This window comes from Callorhinus ursinus, unplaced genomic scaffold, assembly GCF_003265705.2.
Source record: "Callorhinus ursinus isolate GAN/ISIS: 27379988/994484 unplaced genomic scaffold, GSC_fseal_2.0 scaffold56, whole genome shotgun sequence".
Classification (NCBI taxonomy): Eukaryota; Metazoa; Chordata; class Mammalia; order Carnivora; family Otariidae; genus Callorhinus; species Callorhinus ursinus.
The window spans coordinates 8,523,977-8,546,292 of record NW_027397118.1 but is presented as its reverse complement, the minus strand read 5'-3'; the positions used below and the strand labels follow the sequence as shown (position 1 = coordinate 8,546,292).

Below are 22,316 nucleotides of genomic sequence, written 5' to 3'. Positions count from 1 at the left end.
TGCTGTGATTCTAAAACTTTAGAAAGCATTGGAATCACCTGCAGTGACTGTTAAAATAGAGATTCACTGGCTGCACCCCAGATGTTCTTACTTCATATGTCTGGGTGAGGCCTGGGAATGGGCATTTCTTAAAATTCCCAGAGATGCTGATGCCAGGAGTTTGGGGACCCCTCATTAAGACCCCCTGATCTACTGGGACTACATTTTGTACACTTTATAAAGATTAGTAGCTTGTCAGAGTATTTAGTGTAACCTAAACCTTTGTCTAATGATTGGATTTGATTGAATACAAGAGAATAAAACCATTGATTCAGTTGGATGCAGAAAAAACAATTACTCCTTTTGTTAGAAACACTTACTCCTTTCAACTGCTTGTAGTGGTGCAGAAAATTTGTTTTGTTTTGTTTTGTTTTTCTTTTTAGTAGCAATGCACCTTTCTGGTTATTAACCAATACAAATTTTGCAAAGGAGTTAAAATGAGGGTTCACAGACTTGAAAGGCAGTTGAAAATTCAAGTTGGGAATCATTAAGCTTTCTGAATTGTGTGATATAATCTGCAGTGTTTAGATTTACTTTAAATTATTTAGCTCTAAAAAGTATGATCTGAAAACATTTATTGCATAAGTGCTTTCACATGGCCTGTACTATTATGACATTAGCATACTCACTTTTCATCTGTAAGTATAAAATAAAATAAAATAGCATGACCTTTTCCTCTTAAGGGCAAACTTAAGGCTATCAGATAGGTATATAAGTGAAGTGTAGGATCTGCTGGAATATGTGTGGAAGTAGAATACCCTTGACAAACAAAGAAGCAAGTGGAATACATCAGCAAATATGGATTATTTCAGCATTAAATAACCTTTATTAAATTTGCAAGCAAATTTTATTTTGCAAGTGATTTAAATTCAGAGAAAGAGAATAATCATGAAGAGGGGAGCACTTTTACCTTGAGCAATAAATACAGAGTATTTCAGATGAAAGAATCCTGTAGTTTATGCTGTATTACAAAAGACGTTTAAAATTATTTGGAGGGAACATCTCCAAAAAGGCAAATATTTGATTAAATGGATATTTAGGGTGCTAGCTTAAAAAGTTTAGGTGGTCAGAACACTTAGCAAATCAGAGAAAGATGGAAGTATCTTTTACTTTCTATTGTTGTTATTCTAGCCCAGGAGTCTGCAAACTTTTCAATTATGTTGAACATAATTTTTATGAAATTCTAATGTTTAGAATGTTTTCCATATACATGGGATAAGAAAAAGGTACTTACTGTATATGGGAATACTTTTTTTTTTTTTTAAGATTTTATTTATTTGACAGAGAGAGACACAGCCGAGAGAGGGAACACAAGCAGGGGGAGTGGGTGAGGGAGAAGCAGGCTTCCCGCTGAGCAGGGAGCCCGATGTGGGGCTTGATCCCAGGACCATGGGATCATGACCTGAGCTGAAGTCAGACACTTAATGACTGAGCCACCCAGGCGCCCTACATGGGAATACTTTTAATAATATATAAAGTAAGCAATCTCTTTTAACTTCCTATATTAAATGAATAATTATGGAGTTCTTCACCATTTCATGAGAGTTTCTTCCTTTTACAGTGAGACATCTAAGTCCCTGAGTTGAACAGAAAAAGGCCTAGGTTTTTTGTGTTTTTTTCCCCATGGTTTTTAAGTGGTGGAAGCAGGCTGAGTTAGGGTCTAGGTAGTGATGCTTCTGTGGGTCTTTAGTTTAATTTGAATTTTCGAGATACACTTTTGAGGATGTAACCTGTGGTAAGTGGTACAATAATCTTAGTTGTCTAAGTGCAAGGAGTTCTTCCTCAATGAAATGAAATGCATACTAGATTTTTTATAAAATGAACTGTTTTCTCTTTCAATTTTTTCCCCCTACAGAATGCATACTGAGGTCAACGTTCCCCACTACATATTCCCATGGAGACCTAATATCCAGGATTAGCAAGAATACAGTGTATTAAATGTCTTTTTTTCGAGTTGCCTACTTTCTTCAAAGACACTCCTGATTTGTTTTTGCTATGGACATTTGATTTCCTAAATAATCCAAATCCATTCTCCTCTCTCATGCTTTTACCCCATCTGCCTCTCTCCCATCCCCCATTTTTAACTACCTAAACTAGGTATGTTCTTCTAGTTATAAGGGCTCTGAACACTGGGTACTTTACTTTGAAGTGCTCATCATTCTTGTAATTCTTCATATGTCCTGGGATTGTGAATTCCATGAAGTTGGACACAATTTCTGATTTGTTCACTGCTACATGCCCATGTTTTATAGCAGAACCTGGATCATGAAGGAGGGATGTGGTTTTATAATGCAGGTCACAAGAACTTACCTCTTAGTAGCCTCAGGGCCTACCTAGAGTTCATGTCAACAGCAGGCACTAAATAAATGACGGTTGATACCTTTGCACATACTATTTTCCTCTACCTGGACTGCCCTCCTTCTGCTTCTACCTACTTAAAATCCTAGTCCTGCAAGACTCAAGTCACGGTCACCATGGAAGATTCTACAGGTTGTCCATTTTACCACTCCAGGGGTTGCCACTGACATAAGACTGTGATGTGAATGATAGCCTCTGGAGTTGTGCAATATAAAGGCCCCTCCCAGCTCAAATGTTTCCTTCTACTAGCACACTTTGCTGGATATAGACTGTGATCTCCATGAGGGCAGTGATTTTTATCTCATCTAGCACCTAGAACATAGTAAAAAGTTAATAAATATTTATTGAATACATGAATGACCTCCTCAGTCATAAAGAATCATTTGTCCTCTATGTCTTACACCTGTCCTTCTTTCCAGTTTGGCAATTTTTTGTGTGCAATGATGTTTATAAGTGCCTCATGATTATGACCCAGTTCCCAGTGATTCTGAACCTTCTCCTTTTTTATACTGGAATGTGAGGGTTTTAGAGAGCCTATAATTATAAGATTGAAGGCATTATGCCACATCCACACACAGGCAGATCAACTCTCCAAGGAAATTTCTGGAAATTGGGGTGCCTGGGTGGCTTAGTCAGTTAAGCTTCTGACTGTTGATTTTGGCTTAGGTCATGATCTCAGGGTTGTGAGATTGAGCCCTGCATCGGGCTCTGTGCTGGGTGTGGAGCCTGCTTAAGGTTCTCTCTCTCCCTTTCCTTCTGCCCCTCTTCCCACTTCCTCGCTGAAAAAAAAATCTGGAAATTGTGCACAACCATGTTTTAATGTGGCTTGGAAATTTCACCTCAGGGTGTGGTACGTGCAGTTTTGGTCACAAACCATGGTTTCTGAGTACTGTTTTGAAAGTGAAGGCTCTAGAAACTTGGATAGGAAGCATGAGTAAGCCCTAATGGAGGACAGTTACACTCAGAGGCTGCCAGCCCAGCCCCAAACATAAGGTACACCACGAGGCATTGATGGTTTCACTTGTTTGAAAGGGTGGCGTCCCATGTTATGAAGAGTTGGGGGAAGGGAGGGACTGTGTCATAAGCTTGGGTGACCAAACTTTATATTTTCAGCAGAGATATCTGAGATATGTGATTTTTTGTTCTGTGTATTTTGGGGTCTCAGTTCATACAGGAGAATTTATTCTCTTGCATTTACTTTTACATCAGTCTCAGTTTTCGTTTTTATTTTTAAGGCAGAAACATTTTTGTGGAAAACATTTCATAAATTGATTTAATAAATTTTGGTAGGAAAAAATTAAGATATTAGCTATTCCTATGGAATGCTGAGTCCTGTACTCCATCTAGTAAGTTCACTTTCTGTGTGAAAATCTTAGTACAAATCTCTCACATTGTCCTATCTTTCCTTTTAAATGTCATGTATGATATTTGTTTGAAAGAATTCAGAGAAGTTAAATTAAGAAATAATAGTGATCTTTCAATTTTTCCAATACTCCAAGTAATCAAGGACAATATTTGGGTCATTTCTCTTGTTCTAGAATGTGTCATATTGATGCAATGCAGTTTGGGTGTTGTATTATATAGATTCTTTTAAACTAACTGTCCTCTGTATGCCTGTTGACTTATATAAAATCAGGGTTGGAATACATCTTTTTTCTTCATAGATTATCTTTTTCAGTAGCCTAGACAAATCTTGGGGTTTTTATGTCAGTGTAAAGTACCTGATTATCTAAGGATTTGTTTCAAGGTTTTGGTTCCTACAATGGACACCAAGTACATTCTACATGGCTCTGGATGGCAAAACTGGAAGAACTTGTAAGACATATTATGTTAGATGAAAATCAATATTAGGCTTAATTATGCATTAAAACTTATGATTCTAAAATATTAGAAAAATAGCTGACTTACAGTATGGTCTTTATTTTTCTCAAAGGCAATTTTTTGTTTACCTTGTTTGTGTTTTTTATAAACACGGATATCTTCATTAGTGTTAATTGTATCGCCCAATTTAGTTCAATATTGAATTTTTTGTATTGTTCCTTACTTCTTCAAGACATTAAATTCCAGAAATTATTTTCTTAAATTTTGGTTATTTTCCTGTTAAAGCTGCAAGGTATTTTCCCTTTGTAAAGGACTATAAAAAGACATTAAATGCAGGAAATGTTTATGTCATATTTTTTTCTATCCTTGGTATAGGAAACATGATATTACCACTGTCAGGTGTAATAAGAAAAAGGCAAATACTTAGAATTAAAGGTAGAATGATATTTAAAAAAATATCAAATAAATCTGTTGTGGTCACTAAATATTTGCTGTAGCAAAGGCTGGTGTCTTTTAAGATAGGGAGGTAAAACAGTACCAATTCAGATAATTCGCTTAATCAAAATAAAGGCAAAAGAGAAACATACTTGGCTTATACTTTCTTAGACTATTCCTACACAGAACACATAAAAGCCTGAGAATATTTCTGATTGAAAAGATGAAAAAAATGTTAAAGATATCTTGTTCTGCTACATATGTTATCAATCTGTTTGTAGTAACAATTGGAACATCTGTGTCTCATAATGAGGTATCTCTGAGAACATAAATAAGGGATGTTTTCCCTTTATATCAGGCCTTTGCAGAATGCATTTCTCTTGTGAATAGCTTGTAATTTATTCTCCAACTGTTCAAACTTAACAATGAATATGTGATTGTGGTTAAGAGGTGGTATGGTAAATTTATCAATGAAGGCCCATTAAAAGAAGCAAACCAAATTTTAGGAAAAGCTCATTTATTCGTACACAAATATTTATTGTGCTACTATGTGTCAGGTCACTGTGTTAGGGAGTTAGGACAGAATAAGAAACAAGACCCAGTCTCTCTTTTTCAAGAACTGAACACAGATAATTCACCAACTTACAGAATAGAAGTGGTAAGTAGCAGGACCACACTAAGAAACAACAGGTGTGTCCAATCCTGTGTCATTGGGGAGCCCAGGAATCAGAGGAAATACTGTCTGAAAGCTGACCCGAAGGTCACATGAAGGAATCTAGGAGAAGGTAGAGAAGAGGAGGATTCGGAGTAGAGAAACAACATGCAAGAGGCTGAAGATGAGACAGCATGGCAGAACACAGTAGTGCAGAGTTGGGAGTGGGTGTGAAGAGGAATGACAAGGGGTAAGGCTGGAGAGGTAAAGAAAATCTCTGTCTCAACAAATTAGGTATGGACCATTTCCCAAGGACAAAGAAAAGCTGCTAAAGGTTTGTATTTCAGAAAGACCACTGTGGTACCTTTTTGAAGGATGGCTCAGATAACTCCAACTGTCAGGCAAGAAAGGATGGTGGCCTGGACTAAAGGTGGTGGGATAGACAGAAGGGAGAGTTAAGGGTTGAGAACAATAATCTAGTAGATCTGGGGGGTAAGGGAAAGGAAAAAGTAACCAAGATAGGGAACATGGGAAGTGGACTGAGTTTTTGTAAGTGTGTAAGACACTCAGACATACTCAGGAGAGATGGCTGGAATTAATCAGTATCCAAATGGCAACCCCCCCCACCCTCAAAAACAAAACAAAAAACACCAAGCAGGGAAGAGGTTGAGAAAACTTAAAGAATATAATGTAGAGTGAGAAGAGAACTTAGAGGGCACTTGGGTAGCTCAGTAAGTTAAGCATCTGCCTTCAGCTCAGGTCATGATCCCAGGGTCCTGGGATCGAGCCCTGCGTTGGGCTCCTTGCTTAGTGGGGCGCCTGCTTCTCCCTCTCCCTCTGACTGATGCTCCCCCTGCTTGTGCTCTCTCTGTGTCAAATATATAAATAAAATCTTTAAAATAAATAAATAAAGAAAGAAGATAACTTAGAATGAAAGCCTGAGAAGAACCAATATTTAAAAGGTGGGCAGAGGAAACATCCATAAAGGAACTGGGAGAATGGCCAGAGAGGAGGGAGGCGAGCTAGGAGAGGTGAAAGTAAAGGAAGCCAAGGAAAGGGGAGTGTCAGGAGAATCAAATGTAGGTCAAATGCAAGATTACAACAGTGGGCTAAGGATATGGAAATAAGTAATTAGAGAGATTCAATGGTGGACAACTTAAGTTTGGCTGGGAAGAGAAAACAGATTAGGTAGTAGCTGGAGAGGATGTGGGGTTTTAGAAGGTATGCATAGATGCTTTTATGGATAAAAGATTTGGGCACTCCTTAAATGCTGAAGGGAAGGCAACAACAGAGAGGCAGAGGTTGAATACACAGGCCAGGGTGAATAAACAATGGAATGAGGTCCCTGAGAAGGATGTGGGACCCACAGCATAAATGGTACATTGATTAGTAAAAAGAAATAGCAAAAGGGATGGGTGTGTGGATAAAGGGATTACATTTAGTGCTATAGAAGACAACTGACATTGTTAAGTACAAGGCCCTGTGCTAATGTTCTAGGACATACTGGCAGGCAAAACAGATCCTTCCTCTGCCCTCATGGAGCACTTAAAAGGAATATGCATAGATTCTTTTTGTATATAGAGGACTAAAGGACTATTTCCAAACCCTTTGTTCAATGGAAGAGTATTCATATGCCTGCTTATAGACTCATAACCTATAAAGTGGGAAAAGTCACCACCAGGTTTGGGTAAAAGAATTAGCAGGTGACAGAGAAAGAAGCTACAAAATCTCCACTAACATAGAATATGTTATACTGAAGATACAAGATTAAAAAAATTAGTTTGGTATTTAAAGAGAAAAATCAGGAAATAGGAGTATAAATATTCTTTTGATTCGCATATGTTTATGTCAGCTTTCACTAAAAATACTGATATCTTTCATCTCCATATTTCATAAACTTATGATACTTACGTGATAAGAAAAAGTCAAAAAGTCAAGTAGACCACTAGTCTTGAAGGCAAACAGAACACCAGCATTTCTCAAATATTTGGGGCTTACTATCCTTACTAAAACAGGGATGTTATAGAGGCAGAGAAATAACCATTTACCATTGACAAATAACAGCAGACACACTTTTTGAGTACTTATTGTGTATTAGGTCTCTATTATGATTTACCTACATTAATTCTCCTAATAAAAACCTTAGGAGGGAGTGTGGCAAGCAGAATAATGGTCCCCTCAAGATGTTTACATCCTAATTCCCAGAACCTGCTAATAACCTTATATTGCAAAAGGGAATCTGCAGAGGTGATTAAGGACTTTTTTTCTCCTCTTAAGAACGTGGAACCCTTCACGAATTTGCATGTCACCCTTGCGCAGGAGCCATGCTAATCTTCTCTGTATCTTTCCAACTTTAGTATATATGCTGCTGAGGCTAGCACACATGATCAAGGATCCTGAGATGGAGAGATTATCTTTGATTATTCAGGTGGGCCCAATGTAATCATTTAGGATCCTTAAAAGTGAATGAGGAAGGCAGGATGGATTAGAGTAAGTGATCTGAAGATACTACATGGCTGGATTTGGAGATGGATAGAAGGGCCATGAGCCAAGGAATGTAGGTGGCCTTGAGAAGTGAAAGGCAAGGGAATGGATTCTCCTTAAAGCCTCCAAAGGGAGTCCTGTTCAGTGAAGCGTATTTGGGCATGTGACCTCTAGAACTGTAAAAGAATATTTTGTGTTGTGTTTTAAGCCACTAAGTTTATGATAATTTGTTACAGCAGCAATAGGAAGCTAACATAAACAGGTGTAATTAGTTCCCCCATTATATAGATGTGGAGAATGAGGCTTAACAAGAGTTAAGTAACTTTACCAAAGTTACCTAAGATAGTTGAAGAGATTCTGATTTTACATTCTTATTTTCCCTTTGAAGTAGGAAGCAAGGTCAATTACTGAGAACTGGAAGTTGGGGATGGATGTAAGAGGAGACTGGAAAGGATACAAAATAGTTCTTATGAAAAATGGGAGTTTCTGGTCTAATATGTAAAGTCCTTATCTTAGAGATACGCATGGCAGAATTTACAGAATACAGGATACGATGGATTTGCCTTAAAAATCACCTAAGGGGGGCTGTGAATGGAATTAGTAGGTAAGTATGTATGATGATAGTGTTGAAACTGGGTGGTAGTATGGGCACAAGGAATTTTATTAATCTCTACTTTTATAGATGTTTAAAATTAAAAAAAAGTAAAAAAAAAGTCAAGGTAAAGAGCAATAAATGACACAAAGGAATATATAGTGATAAAAGCCATGAAGTAACATGGACAATAACAACTTTTAAAATTAAGCAACAGAGAACCTATCAGTGGTGACTGAGAAAAAGTGAGATAGGGAATGAGGGTCACGGAAGGTGAGAAAGAGGGATAAGGGGCACAAAAATTTTCGTTATGATATATATTTCATTATATTGGTATTTTTTATATATCCATTTAAATATATGTAGTGTATATATATGTACAATATATACATAACGTCAAACTGAATATATTCATTATGTACAGTTTATTGCATGTCAATTATACTGCAATAAAGCTATAAGAAATAAAAATAAAGCAATACTGGGGGCGCCTGGGTGGCTCAGTCGTTAAGTGTCTGCCTTCGGCTCGGGTCATGATCCTAGGGTCTTGGGATTGAGCCCTGCATTAGGCTCCCTGCTTGGCAGGGAGCCTGCTTCTCCCTCTTTCTCTGCCTGCCACTCCCCCTCGTGCTCTCTCTCTGTCAGATAAATACATAAAATCTTAAAAAAAAATTAAAGCAATACTGGTAAAAATGCAAGGAGAGTTTCTGGTCTGACATGTAAAGAGCTTGAAGTCGTGACTCCTCACAAAAGCAACAAAAAAAGCTGAAGAAAGTAAAAAGCAACTCTCCTTAGATTCAGAGAACTGAGGTCACAGGGCAAACTGCTACCCTGAAAATGGGAGAGAGGGGTGGATACAGAGAATCAATCATGGCTTACTGGGAGCGGAGGCCTAGAAGCAGGAGACTGAAACTGGAGCCAGTATGGTAGGGCACTTAAACTGTAATTGAGAAATTGCTGGAAGCTCAATATGAACTAGTTTGAGAATTCAAAACTCTGGGGGAGGGAGGGAAGCAGTCTTAGAGGAGGCCCACATAAAAGTTTTACCTCCGGAATCCCACAGATTCTTGGGGGAACACTGTAAAACAAAACAACTCTCATGCTTCTAGCATACGAAGGGGAAGTAAGCATTCTGAAATACGCCCAGATCCCTTTATTCTTAACACCTTTGCTCTCAGGGGAAAACTATTACCAAAACTTTACCAAAGCTTAAGTGACTTGGGTTCTACCAAAACCTTTCCAACCTGAGGGGAAAGAAAATGCCTAACTTTAGCCCCCTCTCACCTTCCTGTCCTGTCTTAGGGGGAGGGGAAGCTAAGAAGCACTTGAGAACGTCACATCCCAGGGACACAGGCTCACTAAAAGTCCAAGACCTAATCACAGGACTATAGGATGCATTTTCTACCCCTGTTCCTTATCACCACATCAATGGCTCCTGTCTAATAATGGGATTACAGCTAAAAGCATTGCAAGCCTCAGACCTTGTTTAAGTATAAGTCTGTAGGGAAACACAAAGACAACAGGGGAGACAAAAAGACAATTTAGAAAAATGTTGCCCCTGAGAGCACAGCTACCACAAACGGAAAATACAGCTGTTAGAGTTACCCTCGCCAGATAGACATAAAACCTCACAATAAAGGCCCGTCTGCATCAGTTCTGGCTTTCAATAGATTTCAAGGCATGCTAAAAGGCAGAAAACAAAGTTTGAATAGAGAAAGCAAGCATTGGTACGGGACTCAGTTATGGCAGGAATGTTGGAATTATCAGACCAGAAATTTAAAATAACTATGATTAATATGTTAAGAGCTCTCCTGGAAAAAGTAGACAACATGCAAAAATAGATTAATATAAGCATAGAGATGGAAACTCTTAAGAATCAAATAGAAATGACACAAATAAAATACTATAATAGGAATGAGGAATGCCCAGACACAGATGAACAAAGAATCAGTGAGCTTGAAGATCAACAGAAACTTCCAAAACTGAAACACACAGAGAAAAACTAATGAAAACAAGAAAAATACCTAAAAATCTATACCTATGCATATCATATTCAATCAGCAGAAAACCAAAGACAAAGAGAAAATCCTGAAAGTAATCAGAGAAAAAGAATGGGAGAAAAGAGGACTAGGAATCTATATAAGACTGATACAATTAAGAATGCTTATTTCAGGGGAGCCTGGGTGGTTCAGTCGTTAAGCATCTACCTTGGGCTTAGGTCATGGTCCTGGGGTCGTGGGATAGAGCCCCACATCTGACTCCCTGCTTGGCAGGAAGCCTGCTTCTCCCTCTCCCACTCCCCCTGCTTGTGTTCCCTCTCTTGCTATGTCTCTGTCAAATAAATAAATAAACATCTTAAAGAAAAAAAACACCCCACACCTCAGTATTTATATTTAAAAAAAAAAAAAGAATGCTTATTTCAGGTTGAAGACCATGAACCAGTTGTGGTACCGATATGTGAAGCTGTTTATTTTTTTTCCTTCAGAAATGCCCAGGAGCCTAGATCTAGTACTGAGCAAGGTAGATAGCTGGACTAACCCAGGGCTATAATTCTGCTAGGCAGGCACAGTGGAAGGAGAGTGCTTTATGGGAGTTAAAAGCAATGGCAGGAGTGAGGCTCTGTATGGCAGCTAAAGGAGGAAGGTAAAGGCAAGAGGTCAAGAGACTAATTGTCTTAAAGATGAACAGGTGAAGTACGGGAGAGGGCTGGGAAAATAGGTTGTCAGAGTATGGCCTGAGATTTTCAAAATGGAGATGAAGGAATTTGGGTGGGATTGGTTTCTGGCTTGAATAATTCTTTCCTCTCTCCCTGTATCAGATAGGTTGCCTGTATCAGGTGGGAGCACACCGGCAGCAGAAGAGCTATTCAACTCATAAATCAACTCAAGTGGTAAAGAATATCATGTTAGATGCATTTACCCTCTTAGTCTCACACAGGGTCATACCTAAAATAATACTTTCTGCCATGATCAAGTGGATCTAATGTCACAGCAATATGAAGAAGGCCCACTTTCTCATAAAATAATAATAATTTTAAAAGTGGGCACACATTTGATATATGGAAAACTGGGGAAGTATAGTGGGTATTTGTTTCTTTTAGGTTGTCATAAAACTGTGATCTATGATATCAGTGGGAAAGGAAAATGATCTATGTGAAGGCAGTTCAACAGGATCTGAACTTCAAAGAAAGTAATAAATGGACGAATGGGAGGCAGATGTGTCACCTGCCAAAAAGCCCAAAGGCGCTGGACTGTTAGTGTAATCATTGTAAGAACAGCTCTGCATGCTGAATTTTACTTACATGGCTTTCTAAATGATTCTGTTCTTCCTACAATTAAAATTCCTTTTATTTTAAGATAAAGAGAATAGAAGCATTATTGATCTTAGAAGTATAACCTGCCTTATAATGCAGCCTTTCCTATCACCTTTTCTGCCAGAACTTGTGGATAAAATGAGTAGGTTCCATTTCAATGTTTTAAAGTTCTTTGTTTGATCATGTAATGAATATGGTCAATGAGAGAAAGGAAGAGAAACAAAATGTCTGAACATTTCACAGACTGGGTAGACAATACCTGAATAACCAAATTAATTTTAGCCTCTGATTAATTACATCTACACTTAAAAAATTTTGAAAAACAGACTTTATTTTTTAGAGCAGTTTTAGACTCACAGCAAAATTAAGGGGCAAGTACAGAGATTTCCCCTATATCTTGTGCATTCCCCTCCCCATAGTCTCCCCCACTACATATCTACGTTTTTATATTGATATGAAAGCGGATGGATTTGACCAGGCACTTACATACATTCATAATGGATATGGTGATGCATTGTCTAGATTTTCTCTTCAGGACTGAGGCACTTACTTCCTGAGCTGCTCCAAGTGTTGGCTGATGAGAGTTCACAGCTGGGTTCCTACCTGGAAACTGTTTTCAGCCAAAGGGAGCTGGCTCCAACCAATTATAAACCTTTCCTGGGGCCTGCATGCATGCAGTGTCTGATTGATAGAGGAATACAAAGGCCTGGCTCCTCTGCCTCTGTTTGGGCCATCTCTGAAGGGCCATCCTAGCTTCACAGCTCCCCATGCATCACAGACCAACTTCTGCTAATCCTCCTTTCCTTACTACTTCATAGCTGTTGCTCTTGAGTTGAGTCTAAATTAAGTCTCTGCATGCAAATATGGGTCCGGGTCTGTTTCCATGTGTCTTAAATATGTAATTTCCCAACCATACACACAATGTTGGTCATGTAGTGCTTAACTGGGGTAGTAAAAGTATGATGCTATTACCAGACGTCTAGCTTTGTGTTCTAGTTCCACTCCTTAATAGCTCTATGACTTTGGGCAATTTAATTTTTCTGAGCCTCAGTTTCCTCATCTTTACATGGAGGTAATTCCTTATGAAACAAGGGTTACTATGAGGACCCACGCAGGGAGCATGCACACACACACACACACACAAACACACTCAAAATATAATGTAATATTCTTATTATGATTTACATGAACTGGCAATTTCAAAAGCTAAGCCTAATTATTTTTTTAAATTTTTATTGTTATGTTAATCACCATACATTACATCACTAGTTTTTGATGTAGTGTTCCATGATTCATTGTTTGTGCATAACACCCAGTGCTCCACGCAGAATGTGCCCTCCCTAATATAAGCCTAATTATTTTTACACTTCGTTATTTCACTGAAATGTTCCATTAGACAGTGGGTCAATACTAAGACTATACAAAAAAAAATTCATTGTCTTCTTTATGCTTGACCCTGTGCTATGTACCATGTATACAAAGATGAGAGCTTTCTTGACCTCAAGGGATTCCAGTCTAGGGTAGAGAGGCATTTAATACAAACAGAAGTGAGTTCAAGTATTATATATGCCAAAATGGCAGTAGCATGCCCAGAAATAATGGGAGGGGTGCTTATTTTTCCAAGGTATCAGAAAAAGCTTCATAAAGTAGGTGAACCTTGAGGTGAGAGTTTTTTAGACAAGGTATCTTATTCCTTGTAAAAAGTAAAGTTTTTTTGAGCACTGAAGGATACTTTAGTCACTTCTAAGTAATAACAATTTGAATGTAATCTATAACTATTTTGTGTATACATATTATGCAGGGAATTTTCACAGAAAATTTTACAACTGAGAATTAAGTTTACTTACTGTTATCTTACGAGGACAGTCATTAGAACAGAGACCACTGAGAACTGTGGAAAAATAAGAAAAGGCCATTATTACTGTTATAGCCTAAGCTTATATTTAAAGTGAACTCTAATCCCCCCCCACAATCTATTAATATGCTCTACTGAGTCATAATCACAAGTAGAAACCAATTCAATTCCTTTTGATATGAGTAAATCAAGTTTCTGTTGTTCACTTTATACCGATATTTTAAAAGCATTTATTAAGCAGTTAAGATGCTGTTTTGTGAAATATATAGGTGAGATAATTAATTAGAGTCACATCATACCATACCTACCATTAGTTCTATTTTCCAAGTGGTTAGCTAAATTCCAAGGATGACTTAGATTCTGACAGAGAAGTGCCAAATGCAAACCAATTAAAATGTATACTGAGAAAAACACATTTAGCATTTTGTATCTCAAATTAGACTTTTTCCACTTATCTAGTCAAAGTTTCTGGGTCAAAGATTTTGGGCACCCTTGATAACTATTATGGAGAACACAACTATAAAAGAATTGATGGGTTTATAACAAGTATACAAAAATAATTTAATGACACGTTTATCCTATAATCACCAAAAAAGAAAAGGTTAGAATGTCTGAATATTCTTTGTATAAGTAACATGAGTTTTGAAATATAATTTTATTACCATCCCTTCATGTGAAGTGCCATCTTTGAAGGAAGTGGACATTATATGCTATTAAGTATTCTATGTGTTATGCATTAAAGAGAGATGGCTGACATTTGTGCTCAGTAAGCATGAATTATCTCAGTAATAATTATAAATATTTGTTAATTCAAACATATCCATAGGAAAAAGGTATCTTACATTTATTTATATTCTATGAATGTGAAATGACAATCATTATAACAGAAATACTTAAGCTGGGCATATAAAGTGTAGACAAAGTTTATCAAGTATATATAAAGTATATACAAAGACACCAAAAAAATGAGCATCTTTACAAAGGAAGATACCTGCTCATTTGCTATAGTACAGTTACACGAACTACAATCTGAGGAAACATTGAAATAAATGTTTTACATTTGCAAAACAGTTTTCAGTGTTTAAGTTTCTTACCCAGCACAGTACCTGGTTCTCACTCTTTTATTCTCCCAGCTTTCCATGACCTAATTTCTCCCTCTCCTTTGTTTCTCTTCCCTGAACTCTAGGCAGATATTGGTACTCCTTTTTTTCTTGTCACAAAATGATTTTCATAAACTTAATTTAAACAAGATCTTGCTGAATAATTATTTTCTCACAAGTCTGTCTTTGTACTAGTATGTAAGTTCTGCATCATTTTATTATTTTCTCAGGTTCTAACCCAATGTATTTGCTCAGTAAGTACTTGTTGAAGGAGGAAAAAGATGGATTATTCAATAAATGGTACTGGATAATTGGCTACTTGGGGAAAAGTTAGACTTTAACTCAACATAAAAAATTACATTTGGCAAGGATACAAATAATATAAAGAACACTTATATTTTAATAATAGAAAGACAACCCAATTAAAAAATGGGCAAAGGATCTGAATAGGCCTTTGCCAAAGAAGATATAGAGATACACAAAGCTCATGAAAAGATGTTCAGCATCATTAGCAATCAGGGAAATGGAAACCAAAACCACAATGCAATGCACATTTGCAACATCCAAGAGGTAGAAGTAACCCGAATAAATGTCTGAAGAATGAGTGGAAATAAATAAAATGTGGTATATATATATATACAACAGAACATTATTTGGCTTTAAAAAGAAATCCTGTCACATGTTACAACATGGATGAAACTTGAGGACATTATGCTAAGTGAAACAAGCCAGTCACAAAAAGACAAATACTGTATGATTCCACTTATATAAGGTATCTAAAGTAGTCACATTCATACAAACAAAAAGTAGAATGGTGGTTCCCAGGGGTTAAGGGTGAGGAGAAGAGTGGTGGTTTTTAAATGGGTATAGAATTACAGATTTACAAGATGAAAAAGTTTGGAGATCTGTTTCACAACAGTGTGAATATATGTAACATTACTGACTGCACATTTAAAAATGGTTAAGATGGTAAGTTTTATTTATTTATTTTTTAAAAAGATTTTATTTATTTATTTTGACACAGAGTGAGAGACAGCAAGAGAGGGAACACAAGCAGGAGAGTGGCAGAAGGAGAAGCAGGCTTCCTGCTGAGCAGACAACCCGATGTGGGGCTTGATCCCAGGACCCTGGGATCATAACCTGAGCTGAAGGCAGATGCTTAACGACTGAGCCACCCAGGTGCCCAAAGATGGTAAGTTTTATGTCATGTGTTTTTTTTTTAACCACAACAAAAAAATGGTTAAGATGGTAAAAAAACAAAATGAAATAAACTCCCAAGATACCATTTCACACCCATTAGGATGGGTATAATCAAAAAGTCAGATAATAACCAATGTTGGTGAGGATGTAGAGAAATGGGATCCCTCACATGTTTCTGGTGGGGATGTAAAATGGTCTAGCTGCTTTGGAAAACAATCTGGCAATTCCTTAAAAGGGTAAACATAGAGTTCCCATTTAACCCAGCAATTCCATTCTTAGGTATATCTCAAGAGATATTAAAATAGAGAAATTAAAATATATGTCCACACGAAAGCTTGTACATTAATGTTCACAGCAGTATTATTCATAATAGCCAAAAGTCACCAACTGATGAATGGATAAACAAGATGTGGTATATTCATAGAATGGAATATTATTTGGCAATACTACATGGATGATCTTGAAAACATTACGGTAAGTGAAAGAAGTCAGTCACAGAAGACCATACTTTATATGATTCCACATATAGGAAATGTCTGGGATAGCCAAATCTATGGACACAGAGAGTAGTGGGCCTAGGGCTGGGGTGGGTTGGGGCGGGAATAGGGGATTGAAGGTGATTACTAAAGGGCATGGGGGTTTCTTCTGTGGTAGTAAGTGTTTCTAAGATGGATTGTGGTGATGGTTGCACAATTCTGTGAATATGCTCAAAGCCACTGAAGTGGGTGAATAGTATTGTATATGAATTATATCCCAAAGCTGTTACAATACAAAAAAGACATAAAAATTTACAAAACTAATGACAAGGGGGTAATCTTCCTTTTAAACAAACATTACAAAGCCATACTATTGCTCATATACAAAGAGCTTCTAGGTATGCGTTCAAAGATGATAATCCAATAGAAAACAAAGGATATCAAGAAGCAATATCCAGAAGAGAAAATGCAAATAATCAAAGACATAAACAAAAACATTCAACCTCACTAGTCAGGGAAAAAAAAATCAATTTTTTACCTAACAGGCAAAAAATAGAAGACCAAGAAAAATGTCTGTAGGAAAAACAATAAAATCAAAGATAAATGACAAACTAGGAAAAATATTTGCAACACATAAAACAAAGGATTAACTTCCCTAATATATACTACAGTGCATTTATAAATGAGACAATGAAAAAAGACAAGGACTAAACGTTTGTAGAAATAAAAATACAAATGACTCTTAGACATATGAAAAGATGCTGAACTTTACTCAGTATAAGAAAAATACAAAATAAAAGAGAAAATACCTTTCACTTACATGACTGGCAAAATCAAGAAGTTTAATAACCCATTGGTTGGTGAAGGTGTTAGGAAATACGCATTCTTATATACTGTAGATAAAAGGGTAAATTGATACAATTTCTATGAAGGGACATCTGTTAAAATAAAAATGTATACTATAAAGTTCAAAACCAGGCAGAATTAATGTGTGGTGTTGGAAATTAAAACAGTGGTTACTTTTAGGCAAAGTGGGTTAGTAATTAATAGGGGAACATAGAGGAAGCTTCTGGTTGCTGGTTATACGTGTTTCTTGATCTGGGCATAATTACATGGGTACATTTTATTTTGTGAAAATTTACAGGCTTGTGTACTTAGGTATACTTTTCTGTATGTCTATTTCAATAATTGTTTATTTAAAACATTCACATGTTACTTTTTAATAATTCCATTTTTAGAAATTTATCCTACAAGATATTCTCTGTGGCATTATTTACAATAACAACAAGGGATTGAAATAGCCTTGATATCTTTTTAAAAGAACTCATTAAATTATGTTGTATCCATACTATGTGGTACTACTCAGTAGTTAAAATACTGAGGCAGTTCTAGATTATACTGCTGTGGTATAATCTCCAAGATATGTTGTTAAGTGAAGAAAGCCTAGAACAACCATTTATGTAAAATAAAAGTATATACACATATATGCTTGTATATACATAAAATATCTTGGAGAGACACAAAAAAGTTGTCTTTGGAAAAAGGAATTGGACCAGTGGGAGATGGGTGAAAGGGAGACTGACTTTTCACTATTTACTCTTGTATTTTTTTCATAATTACCATGTATTACTTAACTTAAAAACCAAATTTATTAATGAAATAAAAATTTAGAGCTCTCAGATGAATAGGTACTAAATTGGACAGTGTCATATGCTGGTGGGAATGTAAATGGCTGTATCTTTTGGGAATGGTAATTTGGTATTATTTATTAACATTAAAAACACAGCCCCTCAACTCATGTCTGTGAAATATTGGAAACCACCTATGTATCTACCGAGAGAAAATACTAGGTAAATTGTGGAACATGTACAGTGTTATGGAATGACATGGAGCTATTAAAAGAATTAAGGGCATCTGGGCTCTTTCTATATTCTGGCTATTGTGGACATTGCTGCTATAAACATTGGTGTGCCATGTGTTCCTTCGAATCACTGTATTTGTATCTTTTGGATTAAAAAAATGACATCTTGCCATTTGCTATGACTAAGAGACAAAACAGATGAACATAGGGGAAGGGAAGGAAAAATAAAAAAAAGACAAATCAGAGAGGGAGACAGACCATAAGAGACTCTTAACTCTAGGAAACAATCTGAGGGTTGCTGGAGGAGAGGGGGGTTGGGGGAACTGGGGGATGGGCATTAAGGAGGGCAAGTGATGTGATGAGCACTGGGTGTTATATGCAGCTGATGAAATCACTAAATTCTACCTCTGAAACTAAATTAAATAAGCTCCTCCTTCACTCCCCCCACACCCCCAAAGAAGAATGAAAGAGACCTGTAACTGCTGACTTGAAAGAGTGTTTATGCTCTCTTGCTAAGGTAAAAAAACAAGACGCAGGCAAAAATGTTTAGTAAGATTCTATTTACAAATGTATGTGTTGGATGAATCTCACAGACATAATGCTGAGGTAAAGAAACCAGAGGCAAAGAGTATAATACTGTATGCTTGCTGTTATATGACATTCAAAATAGGGAAAATGAATCTGTGGTGACAGAGATCAGAACAATGGATATACTTTTTCAGGGAGTACTGACTGGGTTGGGGGGACCTTCTGGGGTACTGCAAATATTTTACCTTGGTCTGGGTGTGAGCTATAAGGGGGTATACCTATGTAAAATTTCACCAAGCTGTAGACTTTTACCTTTTTTCCTCTGTACACCCATCACTATAACCATTCTTATCACCTCACACCTACATGCCAAGGTAGTCACCCTGGATCTGACCTTTTCATTATGCACATCCATTTTTTTTTCACCTTTGAACATTGCTGCAAAATTTATATTCTTAATTCACACAGTTATGTGAACAAAGGATCAATCTGATGAAAAATGTAAGGAGTAAGTGTGATCATTTTATGTGTTAACTTGACTGGACCATGGGGTGCCCAGATAATTGGCCAAAAAATTATTCTAGATATTTCTGTATGAATAGTTTTGGATGAGATTAATATTTAATTTGTCAAATGAGTAAAAGAGATTGCTCTTCATAATGTTGATGGGCCCCATCCAATCAGTTGAAGACCTGAATAGAACAAAAGTCTGACCCTCTCCTAAGTAAGAGTTCTCTGGCCAGAAGGCCTAGACATTAGAATATCAGGTTTTCCTGCCTGACAAACTCTCCCTCCCTCCCTTCCCCCCCCCCCCCCCCCATATAATTGGTTTTGTTTCTCTGGAGAACCCCGACTAATACAGTAAGTTTCTGCAATTATTGGCTCACTGACAATCTTTTCTTTGCCATAAATGCCCATTCATCAATGGATACCGTCAATATTCTCCCTGAAGGTGAATTAATTTCTGCTTCTTACTATCTGCTCATTCTCTATTCCTGTGATCATGGCCTTCCACCTGGAATGTTGTGCCACTACCCATTTGGTTGTTCCATCTTTCTGGAACTAGGTTCTCACCTATCATTTTCACAGAAGCCTTCTTTGATCTCAATAATCTTATAGCACATATAATTCAAATAAAGCACTTTTCACTGTTCTTTAGCTGTATTACATGCACACATCTTCCTCTTACAAGTAGACAGATTCCTGTTAGCAATAAATGCTTGTTAAAGCCACCTTCACACACACACACACACACACACACACACACACGTGCACACACATATTTTGTAACAGCTTTCAGATATAATTCACATTCTGAGATAGCATTCACCCATTTACAGTGTTCTATTCGGTGGTTTTTAGTGTATTCCCAGAGTTGTGCAACCCTCACCATAATCACTTTTCATCACTTCTAAAAAGAAACCCTGCACCTTAGCTATCATGCCATCGTCCTCTTATCCCCACCCTCAGCCCAAAGCAACCACTATGATCATCCACTGTGTCTACATACTTCTCTGAATATTTTGAGGATATTATAGAAAAAATTCAAAAATGTAGAGAAGAAAATAAAAATCACTCGTGATCCAACCATCCAGATAGTCTTACCAATTTATTGTAAGATAGCACACTGTCATACTGAGGGTGTCCCCCCAAAGTTCATAGATTGAGTTCTAACCTCTGGTGCTGTCATACTTGGAGATGGGGCCTCTAAGGAAAAATTAAGGTTAAATGAGTTTTTAAGGGTGGAGTATTGATCCGATGGGATTAGTGCCCTTCTAAGAAGAGATGTGAGAGAGCTTGCTCTCTTGCTCTCTCACTCTCACTCACTGCATGCACAAAGTGGAGGTCACGAGAGCACCCAAGGAGATGGAGGCCACCTATAAGCCAAGAGGCCTCAGAATGAAACCTACTTTGCTGGCACCTTGATCCTGGAATTCCCAGTCTCCAGACTATGAGAACCAAGTTTCTCTTGTTTAAGCTGCCCAGCCTGTGTACAGTACTTTGTTATGGCAGCCTGAGTAGACTAATATACATACTTAAAAAATTTACATATATGAAATCGTGCTACACATAATTTTGTAATCTTCTTTTTGGTTAACATAATATAATCTTTTCCTACATTATTAAATATGTTTCTATCACATAACTACATGGTATTCCACTGTATGTATGGATAGATAGATATATGCATAAAAATACATACCAATTCTTGGGGCACCTGGGTGCCTCAGTTGGTTAAGTATCTGCCTTTGGCTCAGGTCATGATCCCAGGGTCCTGGGATTGAGCCCCTCATCAGGCTCCCTGCTCAGTGGGAAGTATGTTTCCTCCCTGCCCCTCCACCTCTGTTCTTTCTCTCTCTCGCACGTGTGCACATGTGTGAGATAATAAATAAATATATATAGAAAAAATACACACCCATTCTTATTAGGACATTTAGGTTCTCCTCTACTCTATAATCCAACTTTTTCTCCTCTTAAAAATACCACTGGGAAGATCATCTTTACAGAAATGGTATATTATACACAAATCTTTGGCACATCTCTGATAATTTTCTTGGAATAACTATAGAATTAGAATTATTTCTGGGATTAATCTTAAAATTTTTGTGAGTATACTGAAATTACCCTTCAGAAAGTTTATCAAGCATCTTTTTAGTAAACATTCACTGATCTGGTAACTGCCAAACTCTGAACAGGAATTTGCTTTCATATATGCTCTTCCTTAATCCTCACAGAAAGATTGTGAGATACATTTAGCTGACTCCCACAATCTTTTTTTTTCTCAGAAAAGGAAACTGAAGCTTGGGCCAGTATATCACTCAAGGTCACAAAACAAATGGAGCTCTTATGAAAAAACACATGGCCACTAGACACTAACTCATTTAAAAAACACATTATCCTACTTTTATGGGAGATGGAAAAATCGAAGAAGCAGTGGATTATTTTATTTTCTGTACAAGATAAATTGTGTCTTGTTTAGCATAGTTGAGAGTATTTACTCAAAATTATATAATAGTCTATTTCATTTCGTATATAGCAAGCTAAAAATTGGGTTCCTGTATCTATTTCTGTTTTTTACAAGATTTCCTCTCTCAAATTTGAAGTTTCATATTATAGCAATAGGATCAAGATAATATTTAAATATATCATACCTATATACATATATGTCATATATATTACACATACATACGTCTTATAAAAGGAGATGTCTACATAATACAAATAGAATATGCACTTCCTTGTTTTCTTCAAGCATAGTTGCAAGAAGGAACGGTAATAATCCTTGAGCCTAATTAATATTCTGGTTGATAATATTGTTTAATTAGGAATTCAGAATTCCTAAATATTATTATAAAGGTTAACCTGTTCTTAGCCTGAAATTATTATTTCATCTACAGAACAACCTGACTTTTTTCCCAGTGACATGTATCTAGTAACTGCAACAGGCAGGGAAGACTCAGACTGTATGGTTTCTGGGCTCTTCTAGCTCTGTATATTTGACATGAGGCAGAAAAACAATGTCTTTAGCTACTTTCGGTAATTAGATTGCTTTCTCAAAGAATACTATAGAAGAGTGGAATTTTACTTTTATCACTAAATCC

General features: G+C 36.8%; 1 protein-coding gene and 1 non-coding gene across 2 annotated transcripts in view; both read right to left on the bottom strand.

Moving 5' to 3' along the window:
* Positions 1-22,316, bottom strand: part of ITFG1 (integrin alpha FG-GAP repeat containing 1) — a 332,983-nt gene that overhangs the window by 68,166 nt on the left and 242,501 nt on the right. Inside the window, exon 13 of the mRNA XM_025852344.2 lies at positions 13,542-13,585. Within this exon, the coding sequence (XP_025708129.1) occupies positions 13,542-13,585 (44 nt within the window). The remainder of the gene's footprint in view (positions 1-13,541; positions 13,586-22,316) is intronic.
* On the bottom strand, positions 7,580-7,686 carry LOC112809119 (U6 spliceosomal RNA). The gene has a single exon (XR_003204512.1). It is a non-coding gene; the product is annotated as a U6 spliceosomal RNA (small nuclear RNA).